The 16,641-nt window shown below is 41.6% G+C and overlaps 1 protein-coding gene across 2 annotated transcripts; it reads left to right on the forward strand.

Annotated features, from left to right (window-relative positions):
• The first annotated feature begins 909 nt into the window (after positions 1 to 909).
• card14 (caspase recruitment domain family, member 14) lies at positions 910 to 16,358 on the forward strand. Of its 2 annotated transcripts, XM_080880942.1 has the most exons (20): positions 917 to 1,834; positions 2,098 to 2,235; positions 2,321 to 2,646; positions 5,213 to 5,368; positions 5,468 to 5,587; positions 5,881 to 6,006; positions 8,169 to 8,318; positions 8,406 to 8,525; positions 9,487 to 9,587; positions 10,045 to 10,100; positions 10,519 to 10,579; positions 11,355 to 11,571; positions 11,644 to 11,770; positions 13,213 to 13,453; positions 13,565 to 13,628; positions 13,735 to 13,855; positions 14,014 to 14,178; positions 14,614 to 14,732; positions 15,006 to 15,121; positions 15,752 to 16,358. In XM_080880942.1, the coding sequence occupies exons 1-20, from the start codon at positions 1,621 to 1,623 to the stop codon at positions 15,957 to 15,959; spliced, it is 2,946 nt and encodes a 981-aa protein (XP_080737068.1). In that variant the 5' UTR covers positions 917 to 1,620; the 3' UTR covers positions 15,960 to 16,358. The 2 variants fall into 2 exon arrangements, 1 of the variants encoding a protein (XP_080737068.1); XR_013971486.1 differs by lacking the exon at positions 15,752 to 16,358 and having other exon boundaries at positions 910 to 1,834; positions 14,093 to 14,178; positions 15,006 to 15,033.
• Positions 16,359 to 16,641: the final 283 nt, after the last annotated feature.

Genomic DNA, 16,641 nt, shown 5'->3' on the forward strand with positions numbered 1-16,641 from the left:
TATGAATGCACCTGCCCACTACCTAAAGAGGTTGGATACTGTCTACCATTGTGCTTTACGTTTTATTACTGGCTATAAAAATTGTGTACATCATCGTTCTTTGTATGCTGCTGCTAAATGTCCATCTTTGCATATTTGCAGACTCTCCCATTGGTTGGTCTTATTTATGTATTTACATGTGTAAAAACCACAACCAACCACAGCCTTCATTCTCACAATTTCATACAATTGATTGTCCCAAAAATCAGAAAAGGACTGGGGGGAAAGCTTTTAAATACGCTGCCCCTGCTTCCTGGAATAATCTGCAGAAGGAACTGAAATTATCCGAATTGGTTACATCAATTAGAGATTACGTTCATCTTAAAGGAATGAGAGAATAACTCTTTTACTCAGTGTGACTGTTTTTGATGTCGCTCTCAATTGATCTGTTATTGTATTCACATGTTCATACGGGATATTGTATTTGTTTTAAATGTTATATACTTAGGTAGTACATGTATTTTGACTTTTGTTGCCATGATGCCAGGTCTCGCTTGGAAATGAGATTTTTAATCTCAGTGAGATTTTTACCTGGATAAATAAAGGACTAATAATAAATAAAAAAAAATACAGTTTACTGGCAGATGTTTGTCGGTCCCTTTCTAAGCTGACATTATGTTTCAGCTGTTGTTATAATTTTTTTTTTTAAATCTAATGTCTTTTGCAGTTAAAATACATTCTTAGAAAACGCCTACATGCCCATTTATCCTGTTTGAACCTGGTGAGTTCACTGGTTATGACATCCTCCATTGTCTTAATGCTTGTATATATATACAGTAGATTGCCCTGATGTCTTCCAATTGTTTGCATAGACAGTTTACAATACAGCTGACAGTAAGTTCACACACAAGAACTGTAAGCTAGCTATTATTACGAGGAAGGCATTATCCTTGTGATGACCACAGCTGAGCTTATTTCCTTCTTTAACACAGGACTTTGCACTTTGCCGCTTAGTGTTTGCTCCTGTCAGCACTGCGGTGTGTGTGGTGTGTGTTTGCTTTTATGTGATTAGAAATTATTAAGGTGAGCTCAAATGGCATCCAGCGTTTCTCTGTAAGCGATAGGCTCTGTTCATCAGTGCCATAGGCGCTCTTCAGTAAACAAATCTCTGCCTCACTCATTAACAGAGAGAGGGGCTCCTGTGTGTGGCGCGAGTACACACCGAGCTAGCTGTTCAGGGTAAACAAACATTACTAACACCCAGAGGGTAAATATAAGAGATGGGCATTAATCATGGCTTTACTGACTGATTGTTTTTGAGTGTGTGTTTGTGTGGGTGTTAGTGACTATGTGTGTGGGTGTTTTGTGTCCTTTAACTCAGTTTGCATCAGCCTGTGAGTCGAATCCTTGAGAGCTTGTCTTTCAGGTTTTCCTGCACGCCCACACGCCAGCACTTGGACATAAACACCCACAGGGCGTGGAAAATGCCTGACACGTTTATAGAACAGTTTTTTCCTTTTAGAGTCAGTCCGCTGCTCTGGCTGCAAAAGGTGTGTGCTCAGTCCACCTGCTCCACTGAGAGCTGTCATCTTTGTGGCAGCCAACATCATTACGCTTTAAAACACACTCAGTAGACCCAGCATGGCGGAGGAATGTGTCCCCGAGGATTTAGACCTGAAAGGGATGGGTGAGGAGGAGCTGTGGGAGCTGATTAATGACAACCGCCATCGGATCTCGCTAGGAGTGCGGCCGTGCATCTTGATCCCGTACCTGAGGCAGGCCAGGGTTCTCAGTGAGATGGACGAGGACGAGATCCTTTCCTGCCACAACCTCACAAACCGCTGCATGAGAACGAGTGAGATTTTCATTGTTTTCATGGATTTTAAAGTCAGTTGAAACTCTGTCCATGAGATGATACAGTAGACTGCTGAGTTAACCACTTAGAAAAGTGTAGCAGCAACATATAAAATCATCATGTCACACTGACAGAGTTTAGGTGTATCTGTAAAAACAAAATTCTTCAGATTTAGAATTGTGATTATTTGCATCGCTGCTGTTGCTTGATGACATTAACTCAAAGGTTAATTTGGAAGTCTCATTGTAATCTACTATTTCTAGGCCACATGCTGGATCTGCTGAGAACCCAGGGAAAGAATGGTGGTATGGCCTTGCTGGAGAGCTTAATGATTCACTATCCAGCACTCTACACCCAGGTGACTGGACGCAAACCCAGCACTGAGCCCTCAAGATTCAGTGGTGAGTGGCTCAAAGTCTTAGTATGTCTTATGGATGTGTTTGTTCTCTTTGTTCTGCTGACTGCAATCCTTGCACTCTCTTTCAGGCCTGATAAAATACTCAGAGCTGACTGAGTATCTGGTCAGAGCCGTCACAGGGATGCAGAAAGAGCTGCAGGAGGCCCGTAACGAGGCCAGCAAATTGAGAGCACACTGCGCCTCTCTGGAGGCAGACATCAGTCAGATGATGGAGCAGGAGATGAAGTCCAGAACCCTGCGCACCGACAACGAACGGATCCAGAGACACTTGTGCTCTTTGCAACGTGAAGTCACCAAGCTGAAGGATGAGAAGTGTGACTTGTATATTCGCTACACAGCAGCAATCGAGGAGAAATCAGCTGTGAACGGGCGGCTCCACGAGCTAAACCTTCAGGTCAGCGGATGTCATTAACCCTCCTGCCTTCTTGGGACCTTTTTGTGCCACTGCTATGTGTTAAATGGCTGCCATTTCCACTGTGTTCAGCGGAATATAACCAAACTTGCCACAGGATAGTTTTTACCTGTCAATGTTAATATTCCAGTGTGAATTCCTTAAATCAGCCTAAAATGGCTGAGCAGCAGAAATCCCCACACCCATCACCCTGGGGACCATTTTCTGCCCATTGACTTCCATTATAAACGCTATTTTTCAACCCCAAATTATCATCATATGATTTTATTTTTTCTTCTTTTCTTGGATGTCAATGAAGACTCAGGGCCTTGAAGTTTTAATTTTTAAATTGCAAAAAAAATGCAAAAAAAATAATGGCAGGTCAAAATGTATGTTGGTGCCAATCTTTGGTCCATCTAAAGGCCTACTTATAATGACAATCACATATTACTTCAACTGGTTTTTTGTGGAAATATTTAGTTTCGTTTTTTGGTTTTTGGGGCTTATAACACAGGGCGCTCATGTAATAACACTGGGATTTGAAGGGTTAAAACAACGAAAATATAATTAAAACTTTACATGAATATTTCAGGGAGGAGTAGTTTTACAAGGTTGGCTAATTTAAAGTGGAATAAAATATGGATATATGGTCTTTTTATGGCGTGGCTGAGAATGGTCCCTAGGGTGATGGGTGTGAGTTTTTTAAAGGATGGCAGGAGGGTTAGAGTCTGTTTGTTCACTGCAGGAGACCTTCTGTCTGAGTCTCAAAGCTGTCATCCCTGGGGAAAATCCTCAAAAGGCTGATGTTAAAGAAGTGAAATTAAAGCTTGAAAGGATTAGACAGTGCCAAGGGATGCTTTTTTTGTTTTGTGTTCACAGCCTGAAAAAAAGTTGTGTATTTTGCTGTGGTAAATGTTCTCCCGCTTAAGACTCAGACTCAAGTGACACCTCACAAGTAATCTGAGATAGGTATTTAGCAAAAAGTCTTTGCTATATACAGGAGCTATGGGGTTTAAGTTACCAGGCAGAACAAATGAAAGGCAAAAGTGGGAAGTGTTCAGGATCTTTCCTTCTGTAACATGTCACACTTTCCTTTTTTAAATTGTACTCTAATGATTGACCCATCCACTCAAAATCAAAGTCCTTCTGTCCTCCCTGCAGAAAGGGCTGCCATATTTATCCTCAAGCAAAGATAACAAGCAGGCTCCACAGTTCTTATATGCTGCATTTGGTTACACTGTCATGAATGCATTTATCTTTTTTTTTCTTTAAACTTTTAATCTTCAGATTTGACCTCTACAGATTCAAAACAAAAGGATATTGCAAAAGACTTTTCACTGGTTTCCTCTAAAGGCACAGCAAAAGCTCTAAACTGCACATATGAGGTGTTGTAAAGCTACTTCAGTATCTGCAGTTATTCCTCCCACAAGTCTCCAAATCTTGGACAAGTATAGCGCTAAATTGCTGCTGTTTTTGTGTGAGACAGTACGTAGGCATGATGAAAGGTCATTTTGAATGTGGTCATAAAAGTCTTTTTTTCTAAATAACAAAATTGTTATTTCTATTATATTTCCCAGAAACATTGTTTAGTTGGGTGAGAGAACTTTTTTTATGACAGTAGATATTCATGTTTGAAAAGACTTTTGTTTAAAAAAACAACGCCCCGCCCCTCCCTGAGCCTGGTTCTACCGCAGGTTTCTTCCTGTCAAAAGGGAGTTTTTCCTTTCCACTGTCGCCAAAGTGCTTGCTTGTAGGGGATAATTTGATAGTTGGGTTTTTCTCTGTATGTATTATTGTAGGGTCTACCTTACAATATAAAGCACCTTGAGGAGACTGTTGTTTTGATTTGGATAAATAACATTGAATTAAACTGAATTGAGCTGATGGGTAACAGAGAACTTGGTGAAAAGAGTCCTGTTTACTTCAATCATGCAAGCATATCAGAACTGACTTCAGATCATCAGAACTGTTTTGTCAAAGTCATTTCACCTCTGTTGTTTTCCAGCTGGTCAAAGTCATTTGATGAATTGAATATATTTCTCCTTTACTAGCATCTCTATCATTGAATCTAAAATCCTTGTCCTCACATAGTCAAGCCGAGGGTATTTAAAAGTAGAATAGGAGGCAAAGCCTGGCCTCTCTCCTGCGAATCAAGTTCCAAATTTGGATTTCTCTACCTTTAAGATTAGGCCTAACACATTCATTTTTCAAAAAGCTTGTAGTTAGCACTGGATCAGACGACTGTGAACCTTCCCTTAGTTCTGCTGCTGTAGTCTCAGGCTGCTGTGGGCTTCTTATAATGCCCTGAGCTTTTCTTTTCCCTTCACTGCTTCTCTCTCTCCTTGTTTTGTTTCTAGTAAACTCTGAACCTGGTTGCTTCCCACTGCCACCAAGTGCTTGCTCATCTGGGAATGGGGGTCATCTAATTCCTGAATTTAATTGGATTGTCTCCAGTGTCTCAGATTTACTGATTTACACTCTTTGTTTCTTACCACAGACTATAAAAAAACATAAAACACCTAATTAGATGTACAGTGTCTCAAGTCTTGTTTGTCTTGTGTGGTGGCAGGTGTATCAGCTGCAGACTGAGCTACAAAATGCCCAAGCAGAGAATGAATTCCAGAGGCAGCGGTCACTCAAGTCTGTTTGTCCTGAGTCACCACAGCTGCAAGATGAAGTCAGGAGCCTGCGCTGCCAGCTGGCGAAGGCAGAAAAACTAGACCCCGTGAGCGCAATTGTTCTTTTTTGTTTTTTAATATAGACCATTTTTTTCACTCATATTCTTTAGAAGGTGAGATCTTATTTGCTGCTCCTGTTGCATCAGGCTCGTCAGGACATCCTGGCTCAAGACCTGGCAGAGGCCATAGACAGTCAGGTGGAGCTAGCAGAGCAGCTCCGATCATACAGGGAGGAGAACGAACAGTTGCTCAGAGACAAAAAAAAGGTGTGTTTGTTTTGGTTTTTTTCCTTCAGTGGTTACAGTAACCGGATCAGGAAATGTCACACAAATTCAACCAGTTATCTCTGATGGAAAGTGAGCTTTTCAGACTCCCACTCAGCACCATGATGGGCAAAAGTATTCAGCTGCTACTTGGAGAGTTATTGTTACCTAACACTAATATAAATAAACCATGAAACCATGAATACCACATACTTCTTTATATAATAATTGACTTTCTAATGTAACATAGACTTAAAATTGAAGCTAAATTGGCAAAATATGCGTGTACTTGTCAGCTCTTGGATCAGAACGAGTCTCTGAGCCTCCAGGTGCAACAGCTGACTCTGGACTGCAAAATGCACCAGCAGAAGAGCGCTGTGATCCAGAACCAGATGAAAGCTCTCCAGGCCGAGAGAGACCAGGTAAGGAATTGACGACGGTGCCTCTAATCAATCTTTCCTGAATTTGATAAACAAATTAATTAACATTTTCAAGCTGCATTTTTCTGTTTTAGACTTTACTTTTACGGAGAGCATCGGTTTTGCTCTGGTTCATTGTTGCGTTGTTTCAGTGCTTTAAGTGTCAGATAATACGCCGTTCTTCTGTACTTGTCTGTTGTGTGCGTAGGTGTGTGTTTATGTGTCTTTGATAAAGGACACAGTGTACGCGCCTCTCTGTTTTAAATAATACCTTTCTTTTAAAGGAGCGGTATTCTGTTTTTTTCTAACATGTTCTTACCTTCACATGAAAACATCATGAAGAAATGATCCACTTTAAAGTCATTTTACATCAGCTGTCATTAACTTGAACCCTTTCCTCTGAAAACAATGAATTAAAAAATTCTACCATACCCTAAAAACTGTCAGATTGCATTTAACAGCATTTAACTGCTTCACTGAAGCAGAGGAATTTGATTTGTTAGACAAGTCTCGAGCGGATGGTGTGACGCACACACAAGCTCGAGGAATGCAGGTGTTGGAGTTCCACAGCACAGAATAATTAAGATCAAGACAGTACCTTCAATTATATAACTACTTCTGTAGGCATAACATATTCAGACTTACACTGCTTATAGTTTGGCTTTGCTTGTTGTTTAAAGAAAAACTTTAATCTAGTGTAATTTGAAATTGTTTAAAAAAATTAAAAGACAATCAACTAATGACAAAAAATACTTACTTTACCTCACTGTGCTTTGTTTTCTACATGTATATGTATATTTGTATTTATTTGACGCTGCGCACAACATTTCCTCTGAGTTTTAATAACAAGTATCTCAAGTATTCTCAAGCAAAGAGGATAAAAAAATGCTCCTATTCCTACGAGTATTTCCTTGGAGAATCATGTTAGGCATACAGATGTCCATTTCAGTGTTTCAGTAAGAAACTCTGTCACCAAATGCAGGTTTATCACATTAAAAGTCTCTATGTTCAGGTTAGCCCAGATGGAAACTCTTTAAATCACTGATTTTTCTCCCTTTTTTCCCCAGTTTTTGAATACTGTCTGAAAATGCCAAAACATAAGAACTTTTTTTTCATGTAAATTATCAGAGCGTGATCAAAGTATATCTTACACACCTGAAAAATATAACTGACGCATTAACTATTTAACAAAGCTGTTTCCCAAACTAGAGCTTCTGATACTCTTGTCTCGCCCGGTTGTGCCTTAAAGTCTCCCACTTCCTGTTTCACTTCCTGTTTTCTGGTGGTGATTTAAAACATAATTGGACAATAGCTTTCCTAATAATCAATTAGTAACTCAGTGTGCCATTGGAACACCACAGAGATGCTTTCCACAGCATGTCTTTTATCCTGTCTTCCTTCTCTCACCCTAACCGGTCGCAGCAGATGGCCCCGCCCCTCCCTGAGCCTGGTTCTGCTGGAAGTTTCTTCCTGTTAAAAGGGAGTTTTTCCTTCCCACTGTCGCCAAAGTGCTTGCTCATAGGGGGTCATTTGATTGTTAGGTTTTCCTCTGTATGTATTATTGTAGGGTCTATCTTACAATATAAAGCGCCTTGAGGCAACTGTTGTTCTGATTTGGTGCTGTATAAATAAAATTGAATTAAATTGAATTATACCGTATATTTCATTAAAAACTATAAATAATTTAATATAATTATATTAATCATTCATTTAAAACCGATCAACTTGATGTCATAAAGAACATTTCTAAGTGTTGTGTTTTGGTATTTATATCTATATGAGGTTTTTCAAGTGAGTGATGTATTACTCACAATGACTTGGAAACACAGTACTTCTATTTTTAAGCTTCCATCGAGTATTGTTCCAGAGGTGTGTTTGCTGAAAGGTGCTGAAAAATAGATCGTTGTCTGCTGTTGGCGCCGCTTTGACAATCGACTGCATACCACATGCTTGTATCCAAGCCAGTATGTACTTTTGTATCTCAGCAAACAGAGGCCTAAACTTGGCTCAGCTGGGTCTGTGTGTCTGACTAAGAATCAAAGTAGTTTCATGCACAGTCAGCTAAACGGTTTTAAATAACTGTCAATCAGCGCTTTGGGTGCCTTGAAAAGCGCTATATAAATGCAATCCATTATTATTATTATTAATCATTCATGTGCTTCTAGGCTTATCAGTCCAGGGATGAGGCCCAGGCCATGATCGCACATGTCCTGGCTGAGAAGGACACCCTGCGGTGCCAGCTGGTGGAGCTACAGGAGAAGGTGTTCAGCTTACAGACCAAGTGCAGCTCTACAGAACTGCACCAGAGCTCCGAAGTAAATTTTTTAAACACACACATGCTCACGTATGCACAACACTTAGAGGAAAATGCTATTACTGACTAATTTCATGTCTACCCTAAGGAGACGGAGGGCGGCTGGGATAGTCTGAGTTCCAGCAGTGATGAATGCCCCGTATCATCTCGACGCAGACTCTGCCGCATGGATGCAATTAATCCTTCAATGGTTTCCTGCAGTTCAGAGGTGTGTGAGTGTGTGAAATAGCTGTGAAATGCTCTGTTAATTTTTCCCCACATGTAATAATATAATCACGTATTTTAAATCTGATGTTTTTGTACAGCTCTCCAGTTTCAAAGAATAGAGTTAATACAGTCACGAGGATTAGGGTCAACTCGTAGAAGTTAGATGAGGTGGAGGCAAGGCTGTGGCTGGCTGACGTGTGGAGTGGCTGAGGAGTTTTTGCTTTGTAGCCTGGAATGATTCTAAGGAGTCATCTCAGGCACAAAGAAAACAGTGCAGACAAAAAGCAACAAGAGAAACTAGGGCTTCTTGTCTAGCGGCCTGATGAACACTGTGGCCACTTTGGTAGACTCAGTAATGCAGTGAGTAATGGATGAAATCTACAGCTGCCAAGCTGAATAGACAAAGAGTAGGTGTGGCCGGTCAGGCAAACAGTAAGAGTGACTAAAGAACCACACCTGAGCACATCAACACAAATCCCTCTTTTCTTCCACTCACTGCCAGCAGAGGGTGGTTAGATTCATTTCTAAAATGGACAAAATCTGTAGGATGCACCTACCAGTCTCTGTTAGTGCTTCCAACAATGCACCCAACAGTTTTATAGTGGCAACTCTTCGCCATGAGTAAAAAGTTATTTATTTATGGCGTTCAACTGCATGCAACCAATATTAAATTGGGTGCTGGCACATTATCAGTGGGAAAAAAGGTGAGATGGAGACAAAACCAGTCACTAGTGACAACCACCAGAGTTCAAATACCATCATGTGTGATCAAAGCCTGATAGCACTGCTCTTGAGATTAATAATGAAAAACCCTGACATATCAGTTAACCGCAGTGCACAGAGTGGTATGTTCCTGCTTTCTCATTCAAACTACACACTTGTGACATACTGTCGCTTTTCCTGCAGTCATGATTTTATGTTCTGTGTCTGTGTTGGCCGTGTATATTGGCTTGTGTGTGTAGTGTGAAGATGGTGCTACGTGTAGCATGCGGTCCCGAAACGCTGAGCCTCCCAGTCCAGACTCTCTCCGCCGAAGGAAGGAAATTCTGTATGCAGAGAGCAGGTATGCCTGTGTTTCCTAGAAGTGCATATCAAAATCTCATAATTTCTTACTGACATTATGAGATTTTGGGAAACATTTCACCAGAACGGATGAATGAGCAGTGTTGCTGAACTCTGCATTCCTTTCTGTGTTCATATCATGGCACAGTTTCAGGTTGATTATTGATTTACAACACAAAAAGAAAGAAAGTGCAATCGAGAGCTAATTAAAGAACACAAGTTTGTTGAGGAGCCACAGAAGTTCTATTGAAATCACAAATTGAGTAGACTTTATATACTTGTCACAGTGTCTTGCTGTTGTCATAGCAACCCACCAAACCAGTCTGTAGACATTATCTCCATTTATCACACGCTTCTTTGCGAAGTAAACTCAGTGTAAAATGCATACCGTCATTGTTGTGTGCATCCATATTTGTTGGATCTGATAAGGGCACTTGTCTGTATTTTTTTTCTTGTAGCTCAGAGGCAGCAGAGACTGACAGTCTATTGGACGACTTTGTGTTGCTCCCCAGCGGTGTGTATTGAAAGCATTATTCTTCTTTAAATTACTGTATATGTGTGCAGAGATATCAGAACGAGACCTTCTTTCCTTCTTGCTCTCACCCACAACTGGAACGGCAGATAGCTGCCCGTTCCTGAGCCTAGTTCTGCCAGATTTTTCTTCCTGTTACAAAGGAGTTTTTCTTTCCCACTGTCACCAAGTGCTTTCTCTATTCTCCATATTTCTCATAGGGGATCATCTGATCACTGGTGTTTTCTCTCTATTATTGTAGTACATTCTTTACCTTATAGCTGTTGTTTGAGGGGAGTTTCATTTGCTTTTGTCCCCTGTTGTATCTTTGCCAACGTAGAGTGACACATTAACCCCAACACATTATTTCCTGGGAAACAACCGTGATGTCCAATCATTAAACATTCTCTCTTTTGTCCAGTGGTGAACAAGAGCATGCAGACATTCGGGCTTTCCTCTCGTAGGAGGTCCAGCTCTCACAGGTGAGACAGTGACACGAATTTTTAAATAGAATTAGATTCTACTCTGCCCAAAGGGTATGGACACTTTTAAGGCCAATCATAAATCTAATGCAGGCTATTAATCACAGGGCATACAGGACATTGTTGATCACTAGCTGGTGAAGTAAATGGTAAATGGCCTGTATTTATATAGCGCCTTACTAGTCCCTAAGGACCCCAAAGCGCTTTACATATCCAGTCATCCACCCATTCACACACTGATGATGGCAAGCTACATTGTAGCCACAGCCACCCTGGGGCGCATTGACAGAGGCGAGGCTGCCGAACACTGGCGCCACCGGGCCCTCTGACCACCACCAGTAGGCAACGGGTGAAGTGTCTTGCCCAAGGACACAACGACCGAGACTGTCCAAGCCGGGGCTCGAACCGGCAACCTTCCAATTACAAGGCGAACTCCCAACTCTTGAGCCACGATCGCCCTTAGTGAAGAGTGAAAACAACTCTTCAACAGTTGAGAATTTTACACCACAATAAAAAACCTCCTCAGTGTCTCAGATCACATTCTTCCACACTTACTTCTTACACTTAGTAACTTGGGATCATATGTCCATGTATAAAAAAAAAAAAAGTGCTCTACAAATAACCGGATATTGTTAGTGTGCACTGCTGTAGCAAAATCAGTCCAGGAGAGCAGGTCCACTTTCTACTAATCCCAGTGTGCAGGAATTATTTGTAATTATTAGTGATCAATATTTGCTAAATAGCTTGAATAACTTCCCTAATTTTTCATCGTCAGCCTGTCAAGATCCTCAGTCCCTCCCTTCCTGATGCGTTCTCGTCCAAAAGCGATCCGTGTCAGTGGCAGAGTTCTCAGCATCTCCTTCCAGGGTGAGGCGCTCCTCAGCCAGCTGGCAGTAGTGGGGGGCAATAAGACGGGAGTGTTTGTGCATCAGGTGACTGAAGGCAGCGCAGCTCACACTGTTGGCATCAGCCCCGGGGCTCAGATAGTGGAGGTAGGTGCAAATGTGTGCGTAAAAGCAGTTTTTCTCCTTATCACCTGTTGTGAAAACGCTGTTGGTCTGCAGGTGAAGTACGAGAAGAATCAGAAGGCTCTGAGGATGGTGCTGGAAGATTCCACTTTAGAGGAAGCCATGTGGGCTCTTGGCCAGGTTGCAGGCATCTGTCATCTCTCCCTCCGCCCCAGGCAAGATGGTACGTCATATTTCTTGTACTGATTCATCGAGAACTTACACACGAATTGCGTCAGATTTCCATATAACTTGCACCATAACCGGAACACCATTTTACTGTAACCCTGCATCGCAGCCTTCTATGTAGCTTGGCGTGCCTCCTGAGAAATGTGACTACATGTCGGGTCAGCGCATACCACAACCACTTAAAGGCTGCGGTATAGGGATAAAAAGAGTTTCCAGTTGCTACGCAAGTTAGGAAGTAAATTTCCCGCAAAGCCTAAATGAAGTTTTAGTCTCATCTTGAATCACTTATATGCCGTTTTAGTGGAGATGTTAGATCTCGCTCTATGACTTGTCTGCAGTCTTGAAGCCAAATTGTTCTATGTTATTTTTTTCTTCCACATTATTATCTAAACTTACTGAAGCTGTAAAAATGCCCATAAACATGTAAGAGTATTGGCAGTACTGTATTATACTTTGTGTTTGTTTTACACGCGTAGCCGTGAAATAAGACTTTATGGTTACAGCTGACTTCAGGAAGGAGGCAGCTTTGGTTGACATTAAAAGGATGCCTGACATGAGGAAGTAGAAACTGGATATGGTGAACATGCTGCATTCATGAGGGTGTTTTTGTTTTGCGTCAAGCAAAGAATTCAGCTCTGAAACCTGTCATTTTGAAAAAGTAAACCACATTTTTTGGCACGTATCCGAAGACAGAACATAATAAAAAAGCAGGGCCTGCATGGTTGACATAATAAAATGATTGTTTGTTTGCTATTCCCTCTCCTTCACGCGTTGCATCACAAACTGGTCTTTTAAATGTTCTCAGCAGATTTTTTATGCACATGAACTCAAAGTTCTCATGTATTCAGAAACCACACCTGATTTGATTTCCCCGTCTTCTTGTGCACATCTGGCCCGCTCTGGCTTGGATGCTACTTAGTGACTGCACCCTGGCAGTCCACTTCTGACCACTTCTGCATTTTCACCATGACCCTCAAACTATCGAGTAAAATCTTAATTTTTATTGCGTGGATCATTGCTCGCGAGGAGAGCAGAGTGTTCAAGGAAGTTCAGTTTGAAGGAGTGCTGTTTTTGCTACTCTGGAGAAGCTCCAGCCCTCATCACAGACACACAGGGGTAAGTGATCAAAACGGGACGAGCTTTGAAGGGGATCTGATAAAATAAGGTCTAGTATAGGTTTAGTTTTTATCTGTGAATTTTATAAACGCATCTTTACAGGTAAGGCTTGTGCTTATGTTGGGTGTGAGGATTAAGCACAGGAGGTAATAAAGTACAGTTACCATGAAAGTATATTGTTCTTTAAACTTGACATTATGTTAGTTCTGGGATGAAATGTAGAGCATGTACAGCAACTGACATCAGTTCTGAATATCATCCACATGGTGTGTACTGCAGAGTGTCAGTCCAGTGGTTTAACGTCCTCTTCTGTCTGCTCAGACTACGAGGCGCTGCTGCAACAGCTGCAGAGCAGTGAGACATCATCAGGAGACTCCTTCTACGTACGTGTCAACATGTCCCTCCCTGCCGGCCCCGGAGGAACCCTGGCTGTGTCCTGTAACGACATCCTGCATGTGACGAACACGCGGCCCGCCGGCACCGAGGACTCGTGGCACGCCAGTCACGTTCACCCGTGTCAGCAGCTGGACCTCCAGAGCGGAACTGTTCCCAATTATTACAGGTTGGTGCACTGATGAATGAAAAGTTCAGGTTCACAAAAGGCAACTGTGCGCTCTTCAGATTATTCGAGAATGGAGTCAGATCACTACTCACTGATTTCTTGATGTCACAGGGCACAGCGGCTTCTGATTCGAGCTATTGAGGATATGAGCTTTGAAGCAAAGAAGTCTGAAAAGGTAAGAATAAACTAAAGCACTGGGTTTTTGTTGCTTTGTTTAGTTTTTTTCACAAGTTACATCTTTCCCCTAATTAACTCCTGGGAATATTCTTCTGCTTCGTCAGGGTGAGCGTGTGATGACCCAGAATACACAGAAGACTGTGAGGATTGTCAGCACTGGGCGCCAGGGCAGGAACCCACTGTGGGTCAGCGTGGAGGAGGAGAAGAGCGCGAGTGCAGAATCAAGTACAGTAACCCCAGTGGTCACAAAACAGCAGAATTACTCGGGGCCTCATATTCTACAAACAGCCAGTGAATCTCAGCTTTAACTGCACTTAAAAAAGAGATCTATGGAAATATTAGTGAGATATAAACATTTGCACTGTCTATTCTTTCCACTGCAGATGCAACATCTGCACCCAAAAGTTGTGTAACTCTCATGCCCTACACCCTGGTGACGCCACGCTATCCGCCTGTCTGCAGGCCTGTCCTGCTGCTGCCCTCGGTGCTGGGACGCATCCTGGACAAGAAGCTGGCCAGCTGGCAGGGCTTTCAGCTCTGTGAGCCTGGTAAGAAATGCTCTGTCGATATAAGCTGACATGAAATCTTATGTGAATCTCGGCTACAGAATAAACAGCTGAAGACAAATTGTTAGATAAGCGGGAGGGACACGGTTTCCTGAGCTGACTCATGTTTTATGGGCGAGATTGCTCATACACCTCCCACTCTATTTACGATTTCATGCTGTAATGGAAGCATAGTAAATAACCGGTCTCATACTGTACAATGGAGTTTGTGTGTTACTGTAAACCAGGAAGGAAATAAATATCAATAAAAGGAGGACAGCAGCCATAAAGTGTAAATCTTTACCATCATTACAGCAACATAGGCGTAGAATATTTAGAGGAAATAACAGGCTACACCAAACGAAATCATTTAATGTGTGTTTCCAATAATACACAGCATTATCTTGTGTGTTATAATCTCTTTCCTCTCTGCTTCAGAGGTGCTGAGCTCCAGTGAGCATGCAGCCCAGCTCCAGAGGTCTGAGATCCTGGAGGAGGTTGAGCAGGGTGGGAGCCGCTGCTACACCCTGCAGAGTGTCGAGAAGGTCATGAAGAAGGTCAGAGCAAAGAAGGAAGCTGTGGTCAACAAACTGTGTGCAATGCTAAACAGATGATGGCCAGTTGAGCCGCAACTTTTGTACAAATATGAATGAGATTTATGTTGTAAAACTTACATTTTGGTTATCTGATGACTTTAGCACCATCATCAGGTTTAAACCAGTATTTTACTTTATCACAGTGCCAGAGATTCTTTAAAATGTATTTCATGTAACAGCACTGCGCTTAAATCACACTTAAGCTAATTTTATTTATTTCTTCATAACCTGCAGGGCATCCACTGCGTGCTGCCTTTAGGCCTCGACTGCGTGCGCCGGCTGCAGCGCTCTGAGATCTTCCCCATTATCATCTTCATTGGCCAGTCTGCACGTAGCGCACGTAAACTGAGGTAGATTCGTCTTCTTCATCTCACGCAATGCCACCTCATGCTTCTGATATTACATTTTTCTTCCGATTGTAAGCAGCGAGAGAATGCTGGGCAAAAATAATGAGTCAACATTTTTCCCAGAAAACCTTCCTTGTTTTTCCAGTTAGACTCCATGGCACACAGATTCATTCACAAATATCTTAGAGTTGTAATTTAACTTCATATTTTCAGACAAGTAAAACAAAATACAAAAGGGACTGATGTATTCATGTATAGAGTTTAATGGTAAAATTCCTTTTTTAACTAATCTCACCTTTATTAGTGCAGCAATAGCAGAGACAGGAAATCAGGGATCAGCTGCTCAACCACTGAGCTCCAGATTTTTTTTATTGTTGAATAAAGAGCCCAGGCCAGTTGTGCAATTATGCCTACTAAGTAAACACATTTTGTCATACTTACAGATCAGTTACTTCAACTGTATGTACAAACAATATCAGCAAGTCTAAAGCAAAAACATTTCCTTCCTATTCTATGTGAGCGACTTTTAGAAAAATAAATAAGTGTAAAGAAATGTGTTGATATTACTTCATGTTAATACAAAAGTTCATAAAAGCAGGAGGTTATAGTTTATTTATCTAACTTTTACGTTAGGTCAAAGCTGCACCGTCACAGTCAGACAGAGGAGCAGCTGCTGGCGTGTTCGAGGAGCGAGGAGCCGCTGCTGGACAAGCTGCCGTGTCTGTATCACAGCGTGGATCCAGAATCCTGGTGTGACCAGACCTCCCTGCTGACCAGCCTGCGCACCATCATCTGGGAGGAGCAAAAGAAGATTGTGTGGGTGGAGCCTGACCTGTGGTAGGGCAAGAAAAGGCAACAGAAGAAAAACTCAGAGCATTTATGTAAATAATGGAAATTTCTTTAAGGGCTTTTTGTTTACTGGATAATGAAAAAACACATTAATATTAAATGGATAAATAAGCTTTACAAGAAAACTTTTTGTAAACACGAGTATGTATCTGTGATACTTTATGAGTAACTGGAGGACCGTTTAGTGTGCATGTAGCTGCATTACTTACTGAGAAACGTGTTTTACGCTGCCTCCTTTTTTTGACTTATTTGTTTAAAACAAACATGTGTAGTGTCCTCTAAAGACACAGGTTTTGTCATGAAACACACGCTTGCATTTACTGCATCTGTACAAAATGTAGATAATTTTTCATTTTCTATGTTTCTTGCTTACATGCTGTGTTTTGTAAGTCACACCCTTGATTTAGAATAAAATAATAATAATCTGAGCTGTTGTGTCACGTGGAGTTTCAAAGTGAGATTTCATTGGAGATGGTGCATTCTTTGGTGCGAGTGTGAAATGAAGTGCTGTAAGTACAGATAAGTGAATGTTGTTTGTCGAGACAGCGCACGCCGGGCACTATTACAGGTGTTTTGTTTGTTTTTTTGAAATTAAGCACAGCTGCAGAGCATCATGTGATTGGTTTAGCTTGTCACAAACAGCCTGTTCCTTTAATTTTTTGAGCAGTGTATTA

Source organism: Rhamphochromis sp. 'chilingali' (genome assembly GCF_963969265.1).
Source record: "Rhamphochromis sp. 'chilingali' genome assembly, chromosome: 4".
Lineage (NCBI taxonomy): Eukaryota > Metazoa > Chordata > Actinopteri > Cichliformes > Cichlidae > Rhamphochromis > Rhamphochromis sp. 'chilingali'.

Coding starts and splice junctions, on each gene's coding strand:
- card14 (XM_080880942.1), top strand. CDS start 1,621: ATGGCGGAGGAATGTGTCCCCGAGGATTTAGACCTGAAAGGGATGGGT. Junction 8,319..8,405: donor AACTGCACCAGAGCTCCGAA/GTAAATTTTTTA, acceptor GTCTACCCTAAG/GAGACGGAGGGCGGCTGGGA. Junction 13,454..13,564: donor ACTGTTCCCAATTATTACAG/GTTGGTGCACTG, acceptor TTGATGTCACAG/GGCACAGCGGCTTCTGATTC.